The sequence below is a fragment of the Budorcas taxicolor genome, chromosome 19 (genome assembly GCF_023091745.1).
Source record: "Budorcas taxicolor isolate Tak-1 chromosome 19, Takin1.1, whole genome shotgun sequence".
In the NCBI taxonomy this organism is placed as follows: domain Eukaryota; kingdom Metazoa; phylum Chordata; class Mammalia; order Artiodactyla; family Bovidae; genus Budorcas; species Budorcas taxicolor.
In genome coordinates this window covers 7700788-7727214 of record NC_068928.1, presented here as the reverse complement: position 1 = coordinate 7727214, position 26427 = coordinate 7700788, and the positions used below count along the sequence as shown (strand labels likewise).

The window sequence follows — 26427 nt, the reverse complement described above, 5'->3', positions numbered from 1 at the left end:
TTAACCAAACAAACAGGATGGGGAATGAGATTATTCTATTACTACCCTCATTCAAAGGGTACCCGCATTCATATGCACAGACAAGCAAGCATGAAAAATACCCATAACCAATCTCGACTAAAATGGAGGAAATTAACACAAAAGACAGATGAAATAGACGAGGAACAGTCCTTGGAAGGTTTGCACTAGGCAATTCTAAATGCTTTGCTCCCACTCGAAGAAACTAAAGCAAACACGGAGTTCATGAAACAAGAAATTGGGAATCAGATGAGAAGACAAGAGTTAATAAGGTGAAATAGCCGCTCACATGAGTAGGGAAAAATCAATTTCCATCCTACAAATGTTATGGAATCTCCAGTCTTGTGGGCCATTCTAATCAGAAACGCAAAGGAAATTTAATTCTGGAAAACAGTTTGGCTGAAGTAAGTTGGAACATTACAAAGACTACGGTCGACCCCTTTTTAACTTGGTACCCATACATTGCCTGAAACCACATTTACTCTCAAATAGAGACAAAGACAACGCCATGCTCCTGTTTAACACGACACACTAGGCCTTCTACAACCAAAACCATTCTAACATCATTCCCAGGAAATCATCAGGGTCAGGGTCCCTTTTTTGCCTTTGGATAATGTTCATTCTTTTCCTAGCTGATTTACACTCCTGTGTTGACATCTTGTAACTTAAAATACTTACATATAAAGTGATTACGAGTCACGTCCGATTCAATGATGAGAGAGGAGATAAAACCATTTTGGTTAATATTTATTAAAATATATTCACATCAAAGTAAGGAAGAAATACTTATAACTATTAGAGGCCTCATTCCAGAGCTGGTCACAAGGCCACCTGCTAGTATATACAACTACTATGATCTACTATTCATTTCGTATTTCTTTTGCCTTCTGCAAGCACCTCAGTTGTTAGGTTCTTGCCTGGTGGGATGACTCCAGCCTTTTGTGAAGTCTGGGACATTCACTGTCTAAACTGGGGTGTCGTAGTTTTCCGTTTATCTTTTAGTTTTTAAACTGATGTTTAGTTGACTTACAATGTTGTGTTAATTTCTGCTGTACAGGAAAGTGATTCAGTTATATTTACATATAGATTCAGTTATATATATATATATATATATATTCTTAAAACTTTTTTTCCATGATTGTTTATCATAGGATACCAAGTTCTCTGTGCTGTACAGTAGGATCTTATTGTTTATCCCTTTTCCATTGGTCTTAATCAGAGGATATGGGAGTACTAAGAGGCACCCCAAAAGGTCTCCTGCAGTATCCCTTCTCACCCCCACTGTGTAGCAGCAACCCATTTTCCCCTTACTAGTTTGGTCAATCACCCCAGCCAATACTTTATTGATTCAGTGCCCAAAGATGCCAGATGGCAGCTTCAAGTTCCAATTTAATGCAGTCTTTGCTGCATCTCCCAGTGAAAGTGTTTTCCCCTTGGTAATGAAGAGCTTTAGACCAGCAAATGCTAAAGCTACAGAGATGGGAAGCAAAACTTTGTTGGATCATTAACCCTGAGAAGACTGACGTTCGTATTTATCGCTTGATTCCTGAACTTTGGAATCGAGGGTACGGGAGAAACTAACATTGATTTAGATCATTCACCGCCAACTGGTGGACACTGCCCCAGTCCTGCCCGGTGTCACCACCTACGCGGCGATATAACTGAATCTTCAAAAAGCCATTCAGTCAATCATCTGTCAAAGGGGTTGCTTCAAGACGATGGGGAATAAGGATGGACCAGTGAATTCCGAGAGCGAGAACCCACGGCTGCATTTCATTTGCAGTGAATTCCACGATGGCGGATGAGGCGTTCTGGAAATCCACAGAAGGCAGTTTTGGCAGAAGCTTTGTGGGCAGTGAAATCTATGTCCAGGGCAAGTGGCAGTTCCAGCAGGAGAGGCTGGCTGCCTCTTCCATAATGAAAGTGATTCAGGGTGATCAACCTGATGCCAGGTGGCTGGCTGAGTCCTTCCAACAATGGTGCTACGTTAGGGGCTCGGTGCCGCCTCCGCTGCTGGCAGATTGGGCACTCAGCAGTATGTGTAGCCAGGTCAGTCTTGATGGACACATGCTCCTGGTACTGAGCCCATACATAGCCCCCATCATAGCCAGGACCACTTCATTCACGAGCTCACAGGAGTTGCTGGGGAGACGGGCACTGTCTGATGTCTACCAAATGGGTCGTCCCAACCACTCGATTATTAAGCCCTTCCTCTGCCCTGTGATGAGCATTCTATGGAACTGAAATGTCTTCCTCCTCTGCCATTCAGAAGGCTCTATCCTCAGACCTCTTCTTCAGACCTTTCCATTTTTCCGTTGTGCTCCTCCCAGGTCCACTCTCCAACCAAACCATGATTTGGTGCAGACCCTTCCTTCCAGCCCCTTCTCCTTGCAGGCAAAATGAACCAACAGGTGAGCCGCCCCACATTCTGCCCACTGGGAGCACTCCCCTTCACCACCATCTGGGCTGTGCTGGAGAGGAGCTTCAGTGCCAAAGCTGCTCACTTTCAGGTGATGCACGGCAATCACGCAGAACCATCTGAAAACCAACCTGAGACTCTTCTCCCTGAGTCCACTGGCAGAAAATCTCCATGAAGGCATGGGCACAGCTTGAGAGGATATACTGTAGCAGCAACAGAGGCCTTAGGCAAGTCTGGGAATTGGTTACAGCATATCAGGGCAAGAGACTAACCTCCTCAGGCAGCGATAGAAGGGATTCCAGTGGCAAAAAAGCTCTGCAGTCCCAGCTTCATTGGACTCTGCTACGCATATGACATATTCTAACGCTCAAACTTGCATTCCTTTCCCCAGCATACCCTAACTTCCAACAAAAAAGACCCTGTGTGGTTGGGAACGCATATGACATATTCTAACGCTCAAACTTGCATTCCTTTCCCCAGCATACCCTAACTTCCAACAAAAAAGACCCTGTGTGGTTGGGAATTCAACTTGTCCACTTCAATGTCTCAAGGGCTCCTAAGACTCAGTAACTAGCTATACTCATAGCTAAATTTTTTCCCAGCAAAAGATACCCAGCAGAAGCAACAGAGACTGCCATTCATTGGCGGAGTCTCGGGGGACCCAGCACAAGACTCTCCGTTCTTCCTGGTCCACACAGGAGTAGACACACAGCACACAGGAGTTGCTGTCTCCCCAGCAGCAAACCAACTCATGGGGGAAAGTGTGGCGCACCGCCCAAGGGAGCCTGTTTTAGCATCAGGTCAGAAGGGGCTGGTCACACAGGCATAACCCCTCCTTCCCCACACTCAGCAGGGTAAGACTCTGGGCTGGGTTTTCAAATCCTTAGCTCCACAACTATCAGAAGTGGTATTTGTTTCAAGGCTATCATCGAAGCCTTTGCAGATCATAAGCCATGAATTAAAAGTCCCGAACTCACCATTTTAAAAATGTTACAATTCTTTGACCCAACCAGTTTACTAGGGAATTTTTGTAATAAAATGATAAGGATGTGTATAAAAATGTAACTATTCACCGTTTATAAAAGCAACAAACTAGGAGAAGGTAATGGCACCCCACTCCACTACTCTTGCCCAGAAAATCCCATGGACGGGGGAGCCTGGTGGGCTGCAGTCCATGGGGTTGCAAAGAGTTGGACGCAACTGAGCGACTTCACTTTCACTTTTCACTTTCATGCATTGGAGAAGGAAATGGCAACGCACTTCAGTGTTCTTGCCTGGAGAATCCCAGGGACGGGGGAGCCTGGTGAGCTGCTGTCTATGGGGTTGCACAGAGTCAGACACGATTGAAGCGACTTAGCAGCAGCAAAAACTGCTTACGGGCAACAACTGAGCATTTAGTAGGTAAATTACGGTACACCTATAAAATTGAATGCCCAGCACACAGTAAAATGTTATAGGAGAACAATTTATTGACAGGAAAAGGGGTTTAGGACATACTGATGTGTGAACAAAGTAGACCATGACATAACATAGCAATGACTGTGTTTTTGTAAAAAAATACGTATGTATATATAGCAAAAAAAGCACTGTAGGAAGAACACTTAACTGGTAACAGTGCTTGTCCCTGGGGAAGGAGCATAGAGATATTTATTTGGTTCTTTGTTTGCATTTCCAGTTTTCTCTGTAAGTCACACAATTTGCTTCTATAATAAGAAAATGTTAAGCTATTTCAACTCTTCATTTTGATTAAAACAAATCCATTTTTTGAAAAAAGTTTTCACAAGCAGAAATGATTTGCAAGTTGCTACAGAGGCAATGATTCTGTTCTCTGCCAAAGCTGACAGGAACTTTCACAATCAGCCCAAGTCAGCTTGTCCCCGGAGTCAGACTCGAGGGGAGAAGGGTGGTTCCTACAGCACCAGACTCCTCACAGGGGCTCCCGTGCCCTGAGGCCCAGCAGTTCACCTGCAGCCAGCCCAGGCCATCCTATTCTTGCTGAGTCACCAGCCTCATCATTTTCAGGGCCGCTTCCGGTTGGTCGGAAGGAACCTGGAAGCAAGGAGGATCCGCGTTAGTGCTCCCAGTTCCTTGCCTGGGGCTGGGGTCAGGGCTGGCTCTGAGACCTTGCTCCGGGAAGGGCCCAGCTTTCTGACAACACCCTGGGAGGACAGCCGCACCTGGGTGCCATCCTCAAGAGAGCACCCTTTCCGTGAAACGACCCCCGTGCTGGACACATAATTTCCCGAGCTCCCATGCTGCTGGGCTGCAGGGGTCCAGAGGAGTCAACATTCAGGAAGGAAACGTGCCTCCTTTTCCATAATTTCCAGAGCCACTGCTGCTGGAAATGCACCCTGCACTGCGCGCAGCCTTACAGATGACTGAGCTCGAATATCTCTCCCTCAAAACGTCAGGGAGGACTTCCCTGGTATTCCAGTGGTTACAAATCCTCCTGCCAAAGCAGGGGACACAGCTTTGATTCCTGGTCTGGGAAGATTCCACATGCTGCAGGGCAACTCAGCCCTTGTAGCCCAGGCTACTGAGCTGGTGCTCTGGAGCCCACAACCTGCAAAGACTGAAGCCTGTGTGCCTCAAGCCCCTGCTCTGCTATGAGAGAATCCACTGTTTTTCTCTTGTGAACCGCAACTAGAGAAAAACCTAGCGCAGTCAAAAAATCAGATAAATAAATAAAACAAAACGGTACAGCCGTTAAAAAAAAAAAAAGCAAAAAACGTTAGGGAAAGACAATTCCTCCCTCTCTCCTATTCAGGACAAACTGTCCAGAGGAAAAAGCAACATTCAACTCATCTAACCTGAAGAGCAGAGGGCAGAGACCCCAGCGTTAAACCTCTCAGCAGATTGGCTACTTCAGTGAAGCATTAACAGAGCTTCACCAGAGACCCTGAAGCACACCAAGCCCCACGCACCTATGAGACCAGCGCATGTGGCTCCCACCACCCCCAGAGCCATGAATCTGGAACAGACGCTGCCTCTCACCATGTGTCCAGCTCTGAGAATCCAGTAGAAGGCCAGGTTCTTGTAGGACTTCACAAAGGCAGATGTTTCTGAAGATGTGGGGTCACTGTGCAGGGGCTTCCACTTCAGCTGATTGAATTTGGGCAATTCTTTCCATTTCAGTTCTCGCATCCAGGACTCCTGACCTGGTGAGAGGGACAAAGCATGGCCCAGCATGATGGGCTGAGAAGAGCAGAAACCGAAATCCGGGTCCTATAACTCGGCATAGAATTCGAAAGCTGGGAGGCACAGAAAATGCGCTCGGGATCCTCCTAAAATGCAAACTCCAGTGTAGAACACCGGGCGGGACCTGAGACTCTGCATTTGCAGCACTGCGTGCCCCAGCCACAGCCAGGCTGCCCAGGACAAACCTGACAGCTGTGCTTTTTGCCCATGACCCTCCTGTGGCTCCCCGACTCCGAAGGAAGGAGCCAGGGACCCCTGGAGGCAGACAGGGCTGCCAGGAGGACACAGAAGCCCCAGGTAGGGAGACGGCGGACCATGTGCGGAGTTCATGGAAGCAATGCAGAACTGTTTCGAAATGTCCTCCGTGATCTCGGCTCACAAGTCGCAGAAACATTCAATGCTGCTCACACTCGCCAGATCACATGGCTCAATCTGTCTGAGCCTCTCCCTGGCCCTCCTGAAACCAGGAGATGGGCACAGGGTGGCAGCCAGGGTGGCAGTGACCCCACAAAGACCACGACCCCTGGGTCCTCAGCTTTATAGGGTCAGCAGTCTTCCCCTTGCAGTGTTACCTTGGCCTTGACACAAAAAGAGAGGTTTTCCCTTAGCTAACTGGTGTCTTTGTCCAATGGTCAAGGAAACGTCTTCTTTCTAAATTCGGAGGTGGGGGTGGGAATTATCCTTTTCTTTAATTATACCTCTAAAGGTCAACATTCAGAAAAATTCAACATTCAGAAAACGAAGATCATGGCATCTGGTCCCATCACTTCAGAGCAAATAGATGGGGAAACAGTGGAAACAGTGTCAGACTTTATTTTGGGGGGCTCCAAAATCACTGCAGATGGTGACTGCAGCCATGAAATTAAAAGACGCTTACTCCTTGGAAGAAAAGCTATGACCAACCTAGATAGTATATTCAGAAGCAGAGACACTACTTTGCCGTCAAAGGTCCATCTGGTTCAAGTTATGGTTTTTCCAGTAGTCATGTATGGATATGAGAGTTAGCTGAGTGCCAAAGAATTGACACTTTTGAACTCTGGTGTTGGAGAAGACTCTTGAGAGTCCCTTGGACTGCAAGGAGATCCAACCAGTCCATCCTAAAGGAAATCAGTTCTGAATATTCATTGGAAGGACTGATGCTGAAGCTGAAACTCCTACACTTTGGCCAACTGATGAGAAGAACTGACTCATTGGAAAAGACCCTGGTGCTGGGAAAGATTGAAGGCGGGAGGAGAAGGGGACAACAGAGGATGAGATGGTTGGATGGCATCACCGTCTCAACAGACATGAGTTTGAGCCAGCTCTGGGAGTTGGTGATGGACAGGGAGGCCTGGCATGATGCAGTCCATGGGGTCGCAGAGTCGGACACGACTGAGCGACTGAACTGACTGACTGAAGACCTCAAAAGAAGGACCAGCTGGACTTCTCTGAGGGGGTCACAACCTCAGGCAGCCCTGCCCTCTTCAAAGAGCGAAGGTCAGAGGTGGATGCAGGTAACGGAAAATGGCCTTTCTCCTGCCACATCAATATCACTCCCCACCCCCCAGTAAGGGGCCAGTTCTATCCACGACACCACCTCCTCACTCCCCTTGGACCGGTTCCTACCCATGGTGTCCACGATGAGGTCGAGCTGTCCATTATACACGGTCACGTTGACCCCAGCTTCCAGCAGCTCGTCCACAATGCTGACGACCGGCTTCATGAAGTCCCCCTCCATGTTCAGGAAGACGAAGGAGGCCTGGCCTGTACAAGGGGAAGGAGAAAGAGAGAGCGGCTTGGAACCTGCCTGAACAAGAGACACTCTTCAGTCCAGAGCCTCCAGGACCCCAAGAGTGACCGCCACGCACCACATGGGGAAGACTGAACACACAGCTGCTTCCCCAACAGAACCCGCTGGCCCAGAAATCCATGCCCCAGGCTGGCCGTGCAGAAGGCCAGCACCAACAGCGCACACGCTCTGCTCACTTGGGTGCTTGTGACGAGAGCAGATGCCGTTTGTCATGAGGGTTGGAAATCGAAAGAAGGCCAATGCCCAAGGAAACAGGACTGATCTCCTTTAGGATGGACTGGTTGGATCTCCTTACAGTCCAAGGGACTCTCAAGAGTCTTCTCCAACACCACGGCTTTGGGGTTAGCATTAGTTTTCCTCCTTTACTGAGTAACACCAAGGCTAAGGTTTCTGATTTTTGTTTGCCCCCAGGGCCAGGTGTTAAGTTCTGAACAAGTAGGGCTAACAGAAATCATCAACAAACCGGCCCTGAACCTAGCTGGAGCTTGTCCCTGGTACAGCTGCATGGATGACCAACCCTGGGCAACAGGGGAGGCGGTCTGCACAGCCTTCTTGTTGGATCCCTGACCACGTTGAAAAACAAGGGCAACAGCCACCACTGAATTTTATCTGCTAGTCACTGTGCTAAGTATGTCCTGTGTCAGCAACATCCCATGGCCTCCTTCCTTCATCAACTCTGTGCAAGGAACATGAGGCTCAGAGAGGCTGAGAAACACACCCTGGGCAACACAGCCCATGGCAAGCTGGGACAGCTACCCACACCTGGCAGACTACAGCCTGGGCTCAGGACACTGAGGGTGCCCAGAAAGGAGTCTCCTTTCCAGACCCTACACAGGCACACCCAGAGCCGGGGGAGTTCGCTCTTAGCAGTTTTCATCTGCAAAAGTCCCTGTGACGAGAGAAGCTGGGGCCAGACGACACAGCCATGAGGGTAAGAGGAGGCGGCTGAGCTGACAAGGTGTGTTCTCGTGAGCCTGGCCTGCACCTGGCCTCCCGGGGGTACTCACATCTGCTCTTCCTCAGCGCCACAGCCCCCCACGGCTGTCTGCACCCCTCACGGCTCTGAAACCGCATTCTTTTGTTTGAGCGAACTTTCCCTTTATTTCTAAAAAACTCCAGCGGGTGACGGGGACATGAAGACACCAGGTCTAGGGCGAGTGTTCTGCTGACCTCTCTGAGGGTTGGGAGGCTGGCCCAGTCCCAGGTCTCTACAGCTGTCAAGGTTCCACCCCACGGAGCATAGCTTTGGGGGCTCTTGGACATGAACAAAACCCTCCTAAGCTTGGCAGGTTCCCCCTCCAGGAGCATGGGAGATCTGCTTGCTCATGGCTTCCCAGTAAGATTGAGCAGGAACTTACGCTAGATTATTTCTCCCTGAGGACCCCCTATGTCCCCCTGTGACCTTCAGACCAGAAGGTCACAGATGCCAGCCCTCATCATACCCATCAGGATGCCTGCAGAGGCCGACCTGCTCAAACCCTGTCGAAAAATGATATTTTTTTTTTTCCCAGTACACTCACAACGAACCGTGGCCTTGGGCATGGCTTTTTAAAATCTCAAGTTTTTATTACAGAAAAGTTCACACTGATAAAAAAGTAACGAGGAGAGGGTGATGATGATTCTCATGGACCCACTCCTGGCTTCAGCAGTGATCAACTTATAACCAACCGCTTCATTTCTTTCCCCGCCCGCCTCCCTCACCAATCCTTTATTCTGAACCAGTTTTGGCACGCCACTCATTGTCTCTGTATGTCTGCCCATCTATCAAATGTGAACGGTAATAGTGTTCTACCTCCAACTAAACACACTATCACCACCAATAACACCCGTTCTACAAATCAAGGCTTTGAATTGTCACCTCTTTCACCCCTGGCTCTAGAAACACCACTTCATTAAGTCACACAAGTTACCTCCCCAGGTGCAAACGTCAGGAATAATTCTGAGCTTCTTCCTGATGGGACCATTCATGAGCTGACTTAAGGGATCCTGCTGCAGACGTCTCACGTGGCGTTGGAAAAGGTGAACTAAAACAAACTGGTACACGGTGAGTCAAAGGACTGGAAACGAGACGAAGAGGCCCTCCCTCTTTCCTAAGCGGCAGGGACGCTGTGAGAGGGAGGCTTGCACCTGGAAGATGAAAAGTGGTCCCCTGATTCCCCCCAGATGGGGGGCAAGTCAGGAACGTGTTCCAAGTGGAGAGGCTTTATTGGCTTTGACTGGGGCATTTTATGTCCTTTGGGGCCAGTAAGGTTCTCCAGCACGGCCTAAGGAAATCAGCTGAGTGGAACCTAGAGGCCTCTGGCAGCTTCTGTATAAAGGGAGGACATCAGGCATTCAGCACCCGCAGGGAAGACAACTCAATCCAGCCTTTAGGAGGCTTAACATTGTAATTCACTGTGTAGAAGCTGGTTTCCAAATTTCAAAAACACCGTGTAAGTGCAAGACTACCTCACGCGTGATTCCATCCACGTGAAATGTCCTGAACAGGCAAATCTAGAGAGACAGAAAGCAGGCTAGTGGTTGCCTGAGGCTGGAAGTGGGAAAAGAAATTGACTGCAGACAGACATGTGGGATCTTTCTGGGGTGATGGAAATGTTCTAAAACAGGCTTGTGGTGATGAAATGTTCCAAATACACTAAAACCTACTGAATTATACAACATAGGTGAATGTTATGGTAGGTAAACTATATGTCAATGAAACTTTTCCAAAAATTGGTAAAGGCAGGGAGGCTGAGATATGGTCTCACAAGGTCAAGGTCCACTCACCGAGGTGTATCTGGGTGAATCCTAGACTTGACGCCACTGCAGACATAGAAGAGTTCTTAGTTAAGATGTTATAGAAGTTCACCTCATCTGTGTTCTGAAACACACAAGAAATGAATTGGGTTATTTGTTTTCTTTGTTTATCCGTTACCAGAGCTGCAAAACAGTAAGGTACCTGGCTCCCCATCTTGTCCAAGGACAGCTTTAATTTTGTACATTTACTCAGACCAGAAGGAAATAAGCTCTGGAAGCCCAGAGACCAGCAGTGCCAGCCCAGTCTCCTGGGGGTAGCTCATCCAAGGAGGGCTCCAATGCCACAGGAGAAAACCAAGAACCTGTGTGTTAATTTCCAGGAAGAATCTGCAGAGGGTCCTACATACTCAAGTCCTCAACCTGCGGATTCTTCCCTCCTGGCTCACTGCGGCCAGAATGCTGGCTGGCAAGGACCCCAACACTCACCTTGGCGGGACATATTCTTTCTTACAGAATCCATACTTTCAGCTGAGGGACAGGCAAGTCTTACAGGCTGGGTGGCTTTCTGACCTTGTCATTGCTCAGACCGGTCAGATGTATCGTTTAGCTTGACATCATTTCCAGACTTGTGGGCAGTCTCCGGATAGACCCCAGCCCTGACAACACCAACCAAGGTCCCTTCACCCCCAGGGAAAAGCCAAGTAGGCTGGCCCGAACGCGTCCCCTCTTACCTGCTGAATGACCATTTCTGTGTTCTCCCACAGCCTGGTGGCCTTTTGGTAGAGTCCCTTGTTCAGGGCATCCAGGACTTCCTCTGCAGCCTGAGACACCTCTGCCAGACCTTGGTCATCTAGAAGAGACTGGAATGCAAACAAGAACACTCTGACTTTGCAAGAGACAGAACTCCGGCATCGCTCGGGGTAGGGATGGGGAACAGAAAGAGTGGGCGGCAGGAGCAAGGGGGACGTCCATAGACAAGCACAGCATAACAAGCGCTGTGTTTACTGATGAATACCAGAAAATCGCAACTGAGTCTCGGTGATGGGTATATGGGTATTCACCATGATCGTTCAACCTTTCTGCATATCTGGAAATGTCTATAATAAAAACCTGGGCATATTTTAAAACGTGCATGTCTAGTACCTGGAGCAATGGGATAACTAGGTTGATGTTTCTTTAAATTTGTCCCCAAGGCCGGCTGTTGCTTAGGGTTTTCAACCTGATTATTAGATAGGTCCCTAAGGGGCAGTGTCAACCGCACAGACAAACCCAACTAGCTTGGTTCCTCCTGCAGACAGACCCAGAGGAAGTCAGCTGGGCTGTCGGGGTGAGACTCTGGGCTCGTCTACTTACCACACTGTACAGGAAAGGTCCCCAGGAGAGCACCGAATCTAAAGGACAGCACGTAGGGACAGTGAGTTTTCTGTGATTGTCCCCCTTCAAAATACCTGACCAGCTTTCCTCCCAAAGCAGAGACAGAAGCAAGAAACACAATGGCTTTGGGTCTGAAGGCTCCTTAACCCACCAGGGCTCATGTCTTGGTGGCTGGGAGGTGGGGTGAGGGTGTGGAACCTTTCTGTTGAGTCAGGGCTAAAGGGCGACATTAATCTGGCCTGATACCGGCCCAGCCAGTGAGTCAGCGCTAGGGACGGCTCCACAGACAGGCCGTGCGTGTGCAGCGGCGGCGCTTATCTGCACGCTTCTAGACTGTGATGGTTTAAGGTATTTCCCCACCCTCTGCTCTGCTCTGCACCCTGCCCGCTCCTCCGAGGACACAGGCTTCTGCCAGGGAACTAATTAAGGATGAATACTGATTGCATTAAGTTTCTGGGGCTATACTGCCAATCAATTCATTTCAATTCCAAAAATACACTGAGAATTTAAAGGTGTGAGAATTGAAGTAAAGCCAATGACGAGTTTTATGAGACAAATGTGAGTAAGACAACACCTAACTTCCAGAGAACAGTGGGCTTGGTTTGGACAAGTTCACAGTTACCGTAACTACGTAGGGCTAGTCCCCTGATAGAAGTGCCAAGGAGGAAGCAAGCAGAACTTTTTTTTTTTTTTTTGCTTATGTGGTTTTCTTTTGTTTTCTGTAATTTTTCTTAAATTGAAGTACAGTTGACTTATATCAATGGAGAAGGAAATGGTAACCCACTCCAGCATTCTTGCCTGGAGAATCCCATGGACAGAGGAGCCCAGCGGTCTACAGTCCATGGGGTCACAAAGAGCTGGACACAACTGAGTGACTCACATACACTTTGACTTCTATGAAGGACCGTAACTTATAGAGCACATTGGAATACATGGCGCTCATGCTCTGTACTCAGTCATGTCTGACTCTTTGTGACCCCATGGACTGCAGCCCACCAGGCTCCTTTGTACATGGAATTTTCCAGGCAAGAATACTGGAGCAGGATGCCACTTCCTACTCCAATCATTAGGGTCAAGTAACAAAATAGCTTCTCCAAAAGGAGAAAAGAGTAAATGAAAACACAGCCCTTATTTATTCAATGTCTCTCTTTTATATCCCTGACAGCCATCATACTGGAGATGTTGAGCAACAGGAACATTTTTAGCTTACAAGAGGGCATTAAGATGACGCAATGGCCAATACACCACTCATTTGCTACAAAGCCTTCGACAGTTCCCCCAAAGCCCAAGCATCTCAAAGTCTGTTTCAAATAATCTCACTGCTGCAGGATGTTACCCTAGGTATTAACACAGAAATATGATTTGTTGGCTAAATACCTTTGAGGTTATGCAAGACAACACATTTTTTTTTTTTTTTAACTATAGGACTTATCAGAGCCTTTAATGTGCCTGTGAACCTTGAGGAGGTGGGGCCAGTATTTGGCACTTCCAAAACTTATCTGGCCATGGAGCCCTTTGCATAGCACTTCACTGGGCTGGTATTCTTCAGGACACACCCTGAGAAATGCAGACACACCAGGTCCTGCAGAAACTAGCCTTCATTCTCCTCTCCAGCTAAACCGTCAAGCCTGGGCCTCAGTTTCTTATAAAGAATCAACTGCAGTCCTCCAAGGCATCCCATTTCCTGCTTTATTTAGACCAGGGATGGGTAAACCATTTCTGTAAAGGGACAAACAGTAAATGTGTTTGGCTTTGCAGGTCACCTGCCTCTGTTGCAATTACTCAACTCTGTTACTGCAGGCTCCAAACAGATGACCTGTGTTCTACCAATGAATGGGCACGCTAGTGTCCCAGCAAAAAGCTTATTTACTAAAGCAGGGTGGCAGGACAAGCTTGACTTAGAAGCCGTAGTTTGATCCTGGATGTGTACCTATGATGGCCAACAGAACTTTCTGTAGTGACGGAAACGTTCTGTATCTGTGTGGTCCACAACAAGTCCACAGCCACCTGTGGCTACTGGATACTTTGAAATGTTAGCAGCGCAGACAAAAGATTGTGATTTTTATTGAATTTTAATTAATATAAATTTAAACGTCATATGTGGCTCAGTTCAGTTGCTCAGTTGTGTCTGACTCTTTGCGACCCCATGGACTACAGCACGCCAGGCCTCCCTGTCCATCACTAACCTCAGAGCTTGTTCAAACTCATGTCCATCGAGTCTGTGATGCCATCCAACCATCTCATCCTCTGTTGTCCCCTTCTCCTCCTGCCTTCAATCATTCCCAGCATCAGGGTCTTTTCAAATGAGTCAGTTCTCATCAGGTGGCCAAAGTATTGGAGGTTCAGCTTCAGCATCAGTCCTTCCAATGAATATTCAGGACTGATTTCCTTTAGGATGGACTGGTTGGATCTCCTTGCAGTCCAAGGGGCTCTCAAGAGTCTTCTCCAACACCACAGTTCAAAAGCATCAATTCTTCAGCGCTCAGCTTTCCTCATAGTCCAACTCTCACATCCATACATGACTACTGGAAAAACCATAGCTTTGACTAGATGGATGTTTGATGGCAAAGTAATGTCTCTGCTTTTTAATATGCTGTCTAGGCTGGTCATAGCTTTTCTTCCAAGGAGCAAGCATCTTTTAATTTCATGGCTGTAGTCACCATCTGCAGTGATTTTGGAGGCCAAAAAAATTAAGTCTGTCACTGTTTTCATTGTTTCCCCATTTATTTGCCATGAAGTGATGGGACCAGATGCCATGATTTTAATTTTCTGAATGTTGAGTTTTAAGCCAACTTTTTCACTTTCCTCTTTCACTTTTTTCAAGAGGCTCTTTAGTTCTTCAGTTTCTGCCATAAGGGTGGTATCATCTGCATATCTAAGGTTACTGATATTTCTCCCGGAAATCTTGATTCCAGCTTGTGCTTCACCCAGCCCGGCATTTCGCATGATGTACTCTGCATGTAAGTTAAATAATAAGCAGGGTGACAATATGCAGCCTTGACATACTCCTTTCCCAATTTGGAACCAGTCTGTTGTTCCATATTAAGTTCTAACTGTTGCTTCTTGACCTGCATATGGATTTCTCAGGAGGCAGGTCAGGTGGACTGGTATTCCCATCTCTTTAAGAATTTTCCACAGTTTGCTGTGAACCACACAGTCAAAGGCTTCGGCATAGTCAATAAAGCAGAAGTAGATGTTATTCTGGAATTCTCTTGTTTTTTTGATGATCCAACGGATGCTGGCAATTTGATCTCTGGTTCCTCTGCCCTTTCTAAATCCAGCCTGAAGATCTGGAATTTTATGGTTCATGTTCTGTTGAAGCCTAGGTTGGAGAATTTGAGCATTACTTTGCTAGTGTGTGAGATGAGTGCAATTGTACGGTAGCCTGAACATTCTTTGGCATTGCCTTTCTTTGGGATTAGAATGAAAACTAACCTTTTCCAGTCCTGTGGCCACTGCTGAGTTTTCCAAATATGTTGGCATATTGAGTGCAGCACTTTAACAGCATCATCTTTTAGGATTTGAAATAGCTCCACTGGAATTCCATTCCCTCCGCTAGCTTTGTTTGTGCTTCCTAAGGCCCATTTGACTTCGCATTCCAGGATGTCTGGCTCTAGGTGAGTGATCATACCATCGTCATTATCTGGGACATGAAGATCTGTTTTGTATAGTTCTGTGTATTCTTGCCACCTCTTCTTAATATCTTCTGGTTCTGTTAGGTCCATACTGTTTCTGTCCTTTATTGTGCCCATCTTTGCATGAAACGTTCTCTTGGTATCTCTAGTTTTCTTGAAGAGATCTCTAGTATTTCCCATTCTATTGTTTTCCTCTGTTTCTTTGCACTGATCACTGAGGAAGGCTTTCTTATCTCTCCTTGCTTTCTCTGGAGCTCTGCATTCAGATGGGTGTATCTTTCCTTTGCTCCTTTGCCTTTCACTTCTCTTCATTTCTCAGCTATTTGTAAGGCCTCCTCAGACAACCACTTTGCCTTTCTGCATTTCTTTTTCTTGGCGATGGTCTTGATCCCTGCCTCCTGCACAATGTCACGAACCTCTGTCCATAGTTCTTCAGGCACTCTGTCCATCAGATCTAATCCCTGGAATCTATTTGTCACTTCCACTGTATCATCATAAGGGATTTGATTTAGGTCATACCTGAATGGTCTAGTGGTTTTGCCTATTTTCTTCAATTTAAGTCTGAATTTTGCAATAAGAAGTTCATGATCTGAGCCCCAGTCAGCTCCTGGTCTTGTTTTTGCTGACTATATAGAGCTTCGCCATCTTTGGCTGCAAAGAATATAATCAATCTGATTTCGGTACTGTGGCTATGGTTACCACATTGAACTGTGCGGATGTTCTTGAAGGCATGAAGCAGGTCTGTGTATCTTTCCTAGCACGGAGCACAACACCTGCTCCCTAGCAAGCAATTAATAATTGCACATGGAAGTGAACAGCAATTCTCCTCCAAAAAGGGAGTACTTCTGGGGTAGAGGAGCGACACGTAAGGTGCACGTGGACAAAGGGACTCAAGGCTGGGTAGACAGACTCACAAGGGCAGGTGTGTCATGTGAGCTGCACTCGGGAGACTCTGGACCAGACAAAGAGGACCTGCAAAGGAGGAGGCTGACCTACTGGTCTCAAGGAGGAACGCACGGTGATGGCTAAGTGCTCGCTGCCTTCACGTGCATCCTGGGTTTAGCTGTGTGACTTTCGGAAAAATGCTTAACCCGAGTCTCAGTTTCATCACCTCCAAACCTGGGATAATAACACCAACCATCCCATGGAGATGTCGTTAAGCTTCAGCAAAGTTAACACATATAAAGTGTTTAGTATTGTTAATGCAGCTGAGATGAGACCCTTGAAGGACGCAGGAGGCCAGTTCTGTCACTCTGAGCGAGACACTTGGCAGGATACCTGCTGACCCCTTAGGTCTCGGGTCAAGGCTCCTGCAACGTCACAGTGTCCTAGGAGGTTCATCCAGAAAGGACACATAAAGGGCAGTCCTTTTCACAATGTGGACTGAAGGATGTCCCTGGTAGCCCAGTCGCTCCCAGTGTAGGAGGCCCAGGTTTGATCCCTGGTCAGGGAACTAAGACCTTGCACATGGTGCAGCTCAGCCCCATCAACACACCTTTCCCAACCGCCACCCCTGCCCCCTGCCAAAAAAGAAATCTGAAAATGTCCTACTTACTGATGGGAGAGATCCAAGAGTCACCCAGAGCAACCCCGGCAAAGTTGCACTGGATGGTCCTTTGCTGAATAGCCTGAAAGAGAAGCCAAGAAACATCCTTGTCAAGAAGACCCAGGGGCCTCCCTCCCTTCCTCACCAGGAGGGAGTCACTCCTTAATACACGGCCTTTCCTGAGCACATAACCGCTTCTGCCCACCTGGGATGCTCTGGGTACCCAAAGACCTCAGACACCCACTAGAGGACAAAGGTAACTGTCCTGCTGCCCACCATCTGCAAAATGAACAGGAATTGTGAAGTTCTCCCAAGGGTGTTGGCAGGCTTTGTGTGGGGCCTGGTGTAGCCCCTGTCTTCTTTAGAAGGGACACAGGAAATATACAGAGTATAATCTTTACAAACTGTAAATCATTATATTGTTCATGAGAGTCTTCCCTGTGGCTCAAACGGTAAAGAATCTGCCTGCACTGCAGGAGACCTGGCTTCGATCTCTGGGTCGGGAAGATCCTCTGGAGAATGGAATGGCAATCCACTTCAGTTTTCCCACCTGGAGAATGCCATGGACAGAGGAGCCTGGGGGGCTACAGTCTGTGGGATCACAGAGAGTCGGACACGACTGAGCGACTAACACTACCTCTACTATATTGTAAACAGGGAACATATAATATTGAACGTCAATTATACTTCAATGAAAAACAAAGGTCATACAAGTTCACTGTAAAATATTTACTCACAGAACTGCTGTTCTGGACTTCTCTTGTGGTCCAGTGGTTAAGACTGCCCCTGCCAATGCAGGGGACATGGATTCCATCCCTGGCCCGGGAAGATTTCGCATGCCTCGGGGCAACTGAGCCCATGAACCACAACTCCTGAGCCCTGCAGCTCATGAGCCGCAACTACTGAAGCCCACACACCCTCAACCCGTGCTCCACAACAGGAGAAGCCTGTGCACCGCAACGAAGAGTAGGGTCTGCTCACCGCAACTAGAGAAAGCCCCGGTGCGGCCACAGAGACCCAGCGCAGTCAAAACAAAACACTGATGTTTTATGCAAGGCAGGAATCCAACTTTACTAACTTCCAAAGTAATAGCCATTTATCTCCAAACCATTGGCTGAACCTTCTGTCTCTCCTTCAGTGATATGAAATACCACCCTATCATTTATATATGATCCTATGTAAGTATGACATATATGTATCACATACATACAGTCACATGCATATACACCCATATATACAAGTACAGATAAAATATGCTTCCAGACTCTTTAACCTGCTACATTTATCTGTGTTTGTTGCTATGCCAGCACCAAATTGCTTCACTCAGCTGAATAGCTTGTTTAATATTGGACAGTGCCAACTTCACTATTCTTTTTGAAACTTCTTATGGTATTCAGACTTACTCTTACTTTCCATGTACAAGGTCCTATTCAAAGTATATTTAATTATCAGGCGGGTACAAGTAACATAATGTTTCTGTCTGGAACCAAACAACAAAGTCATCTTCCCTGTTACCTTATGAAGTTCTAGAGCAATGCCAGCAGCCATCTTTCCTCCATAAGACTCTGAGAAAATGTAGAATGGAATACTCTAGGAAGAAAAGGAATTTATAAAGAATTAAATATCCTGAATGCCTTTTTTCTTTCCTGAATGCCTTTTAATTCATGTGAATCCATTTCAAATTTCTACTGCATGTAATGGCTAGGCAAAACAAATCTGCTTCTGTTTATCTTTCCTCCCATATCTGATTTTTATGTTTCAGGAGAACACTGGGTGCGGGGTCATTCTTTCAAGCTAAAACCATCTTTAGAGATGACAGAAACAGAAGCCTACAACCTGATCCCTGGGTACAAAAAGGCTTTCTCTGGAATGAGCTGGGCGTGTAACTCTTTGCGGGTGTTTGCACCTGATGGATTCAGTGCTATGACCACGAGCCCCTCGCTGAGCTGTTTCCAAGGCCCCCGCTTACCTGGAATTCTTTGTGATCATCAAAGAAGACCTTCAGGAGAAACATCATGTCTGATGTCACAGTGGCCAGGTCTTTGGCGTACGCATCAGCCTTGTCCACATAACTGAATCCAGCGCCCACGGGGTTATCCACAAACAGGAGGCTGGCCGACTGGAGCTACACGCCACCCCGGGAAAGTCAAATGGTGCAATCAGCCAGCCAGTCCCCAACTATCTTTTGATCATCTGTGAGCTCAACAAAAGCCACACATGTGAGGATATCAGTGTGGTTATGGTCTGTTATTAAAATGGGTTTAAAAAAAATCTGGACTAGGGACACGGACTAGTACAGCAAAGAAAAGGAGAGCCAAGAAGGAAAGAGTCACATATGCACGGGACTGAGGCATCCAGGCTGTCACTTTCACACGATACGGACGTCCTGGATGTGATGCGCTAGCGCAGAGAGAGCTGTGCGGTGTCAGTCTCAGCAACAGCTCGAAGAAGGAGGAGGTCCAGACCACACATATGCTTTCTTTAAGATGAATCCCGTTTCCACGTTGGCTGGCTTTGCGGAACACTACAAAAACAGAATCTATTCTACTACCTTTCCCACAGAAGTTTAGAACCCCTAGTAATAACACAGTCCAGCCATGTCCTTTACTGTTTAGGAAATCAAAGCCCAGAAAAGGCCCAGGACCTGTCCAGGGTCACAAAGCTGGATAGGTAATGGCAGCATCAGGACCAAGGCCAGCACCTCCTCACTTCCTGTTCCAGCTCTCTGCCCCAGTCACGTGGCTCTCTTTGTCATGGGAGGCTTGGGGACAAGCCAGAGGGGGCACTCTGCTACTGCAAGTGAAAGTGATATTTCACCTGGAAGCATGTATAAATAAGAATGTTTCAGGCTGAGGGAAGAGTCTGTGCAAAGCCCCTGAGTCAAAAGTAAAATCCACTTGAAGACCAGTGTGGAGACAGACAAGAAAATCAAAGGACTCTGAGGGGAGCTTCCAGAGGAGGTGTTCCTGCAGTGAGACTCAGGTGAACATGGTGAGCTGGGTGTGACTGGGTGGCCCAAGGAATGAAGTCGAGGCCCAGGAATCGCCCTTGCAAAGGCCTGAAGGAAGAGGGCACTGGAGAGGAGCTGGGAGGTGTGACTGGGGGCAGCAGGCGCCAATTTCTGTGTCGGAAACTGGATCTGATCTTCTGGGAACCTGAAAGAACTGAGGAGGGACTGGCATTGTAGAGTTTCACTCGTGCGGCATCTAGATTATGGGGTGGGGGTGGGGGAGACCTTTGAAAGCACCCCCAAAAGGCAGTCAAAGAGGGGTGGATGAAAAATATTAACAACCTTGGGTATTAAACACAGAGCTACAAAAGGACCCAGAAATTCCCCCCCAAACTGAAACTAGGGGACCCAACCAGTATTTGTATGCTAATGTTGCCCTCATTACTCATCACAGCCAAAAGGTGGAAATAACCTAAGGGTCCATCAGCAGATGGGGGTGGGGCAGAGGCACAGAGCAGAGGGTGGCCACGAGCCCAGAGCAAAACCCCCACTCGCCGAGCCCCTCAGCACCTGGCAGCCTGGGGGCAGAGGTCGAGCGTGGGGACAGCGGGACGGACCCCAGACTGGAGGGAGAAGGACAAGGGAGCCGGGGGGTGGGGGCTGGTCAGAGAGGGGCTAGGTGAGAAGGTGAAGCTAAGAGTGAAGGCACAGAGTCAGAGAACCAGAGAGGCGTCCGAAGGGCAGAAGACAAGGAGTCTGAAGTCTGGAGGAAGACAAGCGCTGAGATAAGAGAGGAGGAGGAGCAGAAAGAAAGGACTGGAGGTCGTGGCCAGAGGGTGGGACTCTGGTGTCTGAGACTGTAGGAAGGTCCAGCACCTGGGTAATGCCAAGGTCCAGGTGTCTGCTAGAGCAGACAGAGGTTTCTGCAGGGAAGTGGAGAGTGACGGAGTTGGGAAGGTGACCGGTGTAGGACCAGCTGCCTTCAGAAATGGAAGCAGCTGGTAGAGAGGAGGCCTGTGGACAAGCACCCAAGGGCCCCCTGCATACAGAGAAAGAGGGCGGGGGTGGGGCAGGGCCCCTCAACCTGGGGATGGGATGGGATCAGGTGGGGCTCAGTCTGCGAGAGGCCACGTGGCACTGAGAGTTCGGGGCCTTCCTCACTGTACCCAAGTGGTCTTTCGTGGTTGGAGATTCCTATCAAGTGGCCCGATTTCCTCAAAGTTTCCAAAGCCAGTGCTGGAACCACCTGGACCACCCTGTGGAAGAAAGAAAGAACCAAAAATGAACACGGAGAAAATGTCTGTCAAACCTTCATCATTACAACAATGACCACACTCACTGTAAACGATTTATGACTCAGCGATGGCTGGGTCAGCCTTACACACAGGACACAGCTGGTCCAGTGAACCAGGGATGCTGAAAGCTCAGCTTTTCTCTGAACCGGTGCTGAATCACATCTCAGAGACAGAGTTGTGGGTGAAGTAGAACAGGGCAGCTTTATCACTTCACCAGGTAATGGGGGACAGAGCAGGCTAATGCCTTCAAAACCAAGCATCCCAACTTGGGGAAGACAGTGACAAGTTTTATATTAACCGAAATTGTTCAAAGAGGGTGTGATCAGCTCATGGACATTCTTCTCATGGGTTGGTGGTAAGGTAAGGAGTCAACCTCATCAACCTTCAGGTCCAACTGGTCTGGGGTCTACACGCTGGTGAGCTATCATTAATCATTAACTTCTCCTACCTGGAGGGGGTTTCAATATAAGCAACATTGCTCAAAGGTACTGTCGTATGTAATCTTTGATGACGCCTTCATGGATCACAGCCTTGTTGTGGCAAAGGGGCCTGTGTAACTCAATGAAGCTATAAGCCATGCCAGGCAGGGCCAAGACAGGTGGTTCACAGTGAAGAGTTCTGATGAAATGCGGTCCACGGGAGGAGGAAATGGCAAACCATTTCAGTATTCTTGCTGAGAAACTCATGAAGAGTATGAAAAGGCAAAAATATATGACACTGGAAGATGCTCCTGCCAGGTCAGAAGGTGTCCAATGTGCTACCGGGGAAAAGTGGAAAGCAGTTACTGATAGCTCCAGAAAGAATGACGAGGCTGGGCCAAAGGGAAAATGACGCTCAGCTGCGGATGCGCCTGCTGCTGAAAATAAAGTCTGATGCTAGAAAGAATACTGCATATGAACCTGGAATGTTAGGTCCGTGAATCAAGGCAAATTCATATTGGGTATGACAGAAATCAAACCTTTACAACACTGTAAAGGGATCATCAATCAACTGAAAAAAAGTCTGTATCTATCGGCACAGCTGGGAGAACTGGGAAGCTGCTTAGGAACAATAACATCTTGGGATGAAGTGACACTTACATCTCATGGAGACGAGTACCAGGGAACCCCCACATACTGGTAAGCAACCCGGCACCCCAGCTAGGACGAGCCTGTAGTTTCCAGAAGGTGAAGCAAGACTTCGTTCCTCCACCCCTCCCTAGACTGTGGATTCCAGGTGGGTGTGGGCCAACTTCTGAGAGACATTTTAGGAATGGAAGGAAGGATCCTCTGCCTGCCCTTCCAAGAACTTTCAACCAGTTTCTCGGCTTCAATCCTACCACCAGAGCTCAAGATTAACACGCAAATACACTTTAAGGAGAAGCAAAGGGTCCCACACTCAACACTGATGCAAAAGGCTGAGTTCTTTCAAAATATCAATTTTCTAGGGCATGGAAGTCAGGTCGAGGAAAGGACTGGGAGGGGAGGGAGATGAAAGGCTGGTCAGGGTAGCTCAGTGTTTGCTTTGGAACCTTCCAGAAACACTTTGTATCAGCATATTGTCAAATGTGACTTTAAGAGCATCCGGTAAGGGTTCCTGCCCGTCTGGTTTGGGCTTAGTAGAAAAGGACCCCAGCAAAAGGCCAGAACCTCTCTCTCACTCTCTGATTTGGCTTCCTTGGCAATAACACTGCCTTTGTCTGCCTCAGAAGGATGCTGAATCCTGAGGTCTAGGAGACCCCGACCTCGCTGCTGAACCACATCAGTTCTGCACTGCTGAGCTGCGTGCCTTCAAAGGTGAGCAAGATGCTAAGTGGGGGAAACCTGGCCTCAACCTCAGGTCAGGCAGTAAAACTACTTTTACCTGAAGCCACATGATCAAGGGCAGTTCTGTGAAGTTCTTGTAGGAGCTGGCGGCATAATAGAGCCACCAGAACATGTGGGCATCCTTCCGGACAGTCAAATAACCCCAGACCTCGTCGCTCTTTTCCTTGGGCTGGCTGATGACAGCTCCTGAAACACAAACACGGCTTTCCTGAAGAATGTCCATGTCCGGGTAAATGCCAAGCCTAGGAGTGATGGCTGGGCTAGGTTGCAGGTCATTTGGTTTCTGTTTATGTATTTACTTCAATACATTGTGGAGAAAAAGAAAAAAAATTCAACTTAGAGTGAATAAATTTTCAACTTATGAAAAAACAAACCCAACTTAACAGAGGCCCAGGGGGCTGAAAGCTTTCACATTTTCCTCTACACCCTCTGAAATGTTTGGATTTTTAACAGGAAAGCATGAAACATGCTCATAATTGTTTAAAAGAGAGAGAGATTTACATTTAGGCGAAAAAAGAAAAAATCTCAAAATCCATCACATTGATTTTGGTTTCTCACTTAGTATACAATTAAACAGGCATCGACAAGTGAGTGGGGCAAAATTACTCAATATATTATCCCAGGGCAACTGTTAGCTTCCTTGAAGCAAAAAAAAAAAAAAAAGAAAGAAAGAAAAAAGAAATACAGATCCTCTCTTAACACTATTAACCAAAATGAATTCCCAGTGGATCAAATATTTCATTTTTAAAATTTAGATGTGAAAAAAATATGAAAATAGAGTTGAATGTTTTTTTGACCTCTGGATGGGGAAACGATTTAAGCAGACTTCCAGAGACTATAGAGCAAAATAGCAAGTGCTGAGGACAGAAACTTGTTACATTTCTATACAATGAAAATAAAAGGCAAAACAACAAATAAAGATTAGAAATAAATATGAAGAAGGGTACTTCCTTAATCATTAGATCAATTAAAAAATATAAGATATTTGCAACAATCACGATAGTTGGCAATGCCTAGCAAGGAAGTGGCAACCCACTCCAGTACTCTTGCCTGGAGAATCCCATGGGCGGAGGAGCAGTCCATGGGGTCGCTGAGGGTCGGACACGACTGACGAGACTTAGCAACAGCAGCAGCAGCAGCACTTACTAGGCATTCAATAAATAGCAGTAGTCATAACAACAACAACAAAAGCAAGATCTTAATAATTAAATGGATAAATGCCACAAGAAAATAATTCATGAAAACAAAAATATGAATGTCATAAGTAGGTGAAAAAAATCACTAATATTCAAAGATATGAAAATTAAAAGCAATAGTGAGGTTACTAAAAAATCTTTGCTTATTTGACAGATGGCAGCGGCTCTATTTGCACGAGACAGGAGACCGGCCTCACCACTGTGGGCAAAAGTGCATACTGGCACATAATTTTCTGAGGAGGCAACTTGGCAGAAAATTTACAGAAGCCATACATATATTCTTTAATCCCGCAACTCCAATTTTCCTCCAATTTAGAGTTAACCAAAGTTAACTTTTTTAGCATTTGCAAAATATGTATCAGAAAAGAGTAGGTTAAATACATTAACTATGTCACCTTTGCTAAAGTAATAACTTCCAAGCTGTGATACCTTTTCTTTTCTCAAATACCACTCTGGGTAAAAAAGGCTAATGTCAAACTGTAACGAAAGCGTGATCCTTGGTTACCAGAGTTTTCTGCCTCTACTTCCTCTTTTTTGAATTTCATGCCTCTGTGGCAAGTGAAAGGACAAAAACTGGTCCCCAAAATAAGACAGAGTAGGTGAGGAGACAATGTTGTTTCGAAACTTAATAAGGATGGAGATTAAGGCAACCAGAAAGTGGTCTGATGAGCAAAACAGAAAGGCTGGAAAGTTTATTTTAGGTATGGCTGTAAGATAGTACATACCAAGTAACATAAAATTACAGTCTCCTTGAAAATGGCAGATAAGGCTTGGTCTGTTTTAACTTAAACTCTGGCACTCCTCCCTTTGCTGATAGTGTTTGTTGTTGCTGTTTAGACCCTAAGTTGGGTCCAACTTTTTTGGGACTATAGCCCACCAGGCTCCTCTGTCCATGGGATTTCCCAGTCAAGAATACTGGCTGCTGCTGCTAAGTCACTTCAGTCGTGTCTGACTCTGCAACCCCATAGACGGCAGCCCACAGGCTCCTCCATCCCTGGGATTCTCCAGGCAAGAACACTGGAGTGGGTTGCCATTTTCTTCTCCAAAGCATGGATGTGAAAAGTGAAAGTGAAGATGCTCAGTCGTGTGGGACCCTCAGCAAACTCGTGGACAGCAGCCTTCCAGGCTCCTCCGTCCATGCGATTTTCCAGGCAAGAGTACTGGAGTGGGGTGCCATTGCCAGAATACTGGAGTGGGTTGCCATTTCCTTTTCCAGGGGATTTTCTCAACCTGGGGATGGAACCCACATCTCCTGCATTGCAGGCAGATCCTTTACGGCTGAGCCACCAGGGAAGCCTCCCTGCCAGTGACCACTGTTAAAATCTGATGGGCAACCTACTGGATAGTTCCCAGGCAGAAGCACAAGAGTCATATGATCCCCATTTTACAGAAGGGAAAACAAGTAAAGCAACTGGCCTCAGATCACAAGACAAGTCTGTGGCCAGTTGGAACTCTCAGTTCTTGATTCAGATCAGGAGTCATTTCGCTTGAAGAAAAGACTGAAAATCAACTTGCAAGCCATCATATTAAACATGAACTTGTTTTTGTCAAAAAGGACTGCAATGAGGGACGATATTATCTTGCCTGTTCTGATGAGGTACAGGGAGAAAGTCTTACTCTCAATAAAGTGTCCCATTCCTGGTATTATTTTTTAGAGTCTTCTGGACAGAGTGTTTCAGCTGAAAACAACAACTTTATAATCTCATTTTGCAGCCAATCACGGCAGGAAGAGGGAGGTGGCCCTTAGATAGTGGAAACTTCATTGATCATCAGCTTCTTCAAACCTTACACGTTGCAAAACTGCTTCTAACTACGCGCAGGGAAGAAAGGAAGCATCAGAATACCAGGAGTCAGAAAAAAGCAGAAAAATAACTCCGAATTAAAAAAACAGTGAGTTTCAAAAGCGAAATAATGCCACAAGGTAGAAACAGGGGGAAAGGAATATAGTTTAAAAAGCACAAACCCACTAACTGATTCTCATCCCTGGAGGAGAGAAGGAGGCACCGGGCGCTGAAGCATCTTTTGCCCAAACCTACCCGTGCTCAGGCCCAAAAGCAGCAGCAGCAGCAGCAGCAGCAGCGGCACGGGACAGCTTCGCGGGGCCAGCTCCATGATGAATACCTCCCGACTGCATCAGCTACCGGCTAGTCTAGGCGCCTCACCACGTGACTCCGGTGGGTGGAGCAAAGCTGGGCGGGCGGAGGCGGGGCCTGGTTGGGGGCGGAGCGGGGATTCGGGTGGGCGGGGCTTGGGAGAGGCTTAACGGGTGATGGGGAGAAGCTCGGCCGGGCAGAGCGGCTGGCCCCGTTCCGGGCGCCCTCTGCAGATCGGTCCCACCGGCATCTCTGCAGCCGCGCCCAGGGTGTTCCGTTTCGCCCCGCTACGCCTGTCTTTCCGTTTTGGGGACAAGCAGACAGGAAGAGGCGCTTAATGCATTGATTTGACTTGGTTTGTACGACAGGACTG

General features: G+C 47.3%; 1 protein-coding gene across 1 annotated transcript; it reads right to left on the bottom strand.

The window, feature by feature from the left end:
* Positions 1-3905: 3905 nt before the first annotated feature.
* On the bottom strand, positions 3906-26094 carry SCPEP1 (serine carboxypeptidase 1). Its single transcript, XM_052658866.1, has 13 exons — positions 25998-26094; positions 22803-22951; positions 20832-20921; positions 18685-18840; positions 18231-18305; positions 16725-16797; positions 11514-11551; positions 10892-11020; positions 10191-10284; positions 9335-9448; positions 7241-7378; positions 5432-5595; positions 3906-4486 (listed from the first exon to the last, which is right to left on the bottom strand). Exons 1-13 carry the CDS (start codon positions 26071-26073, stop codon positions 4424-4426), a joined length of 1359 nt encoding a protein of 452 aa, XP_052514826.1. The 5' UTR covers positions 26074-26094; the 3' UTR covers positions 3906-4423.
* Positions 26095-26427: the final 333 nt, after the last annotated feature.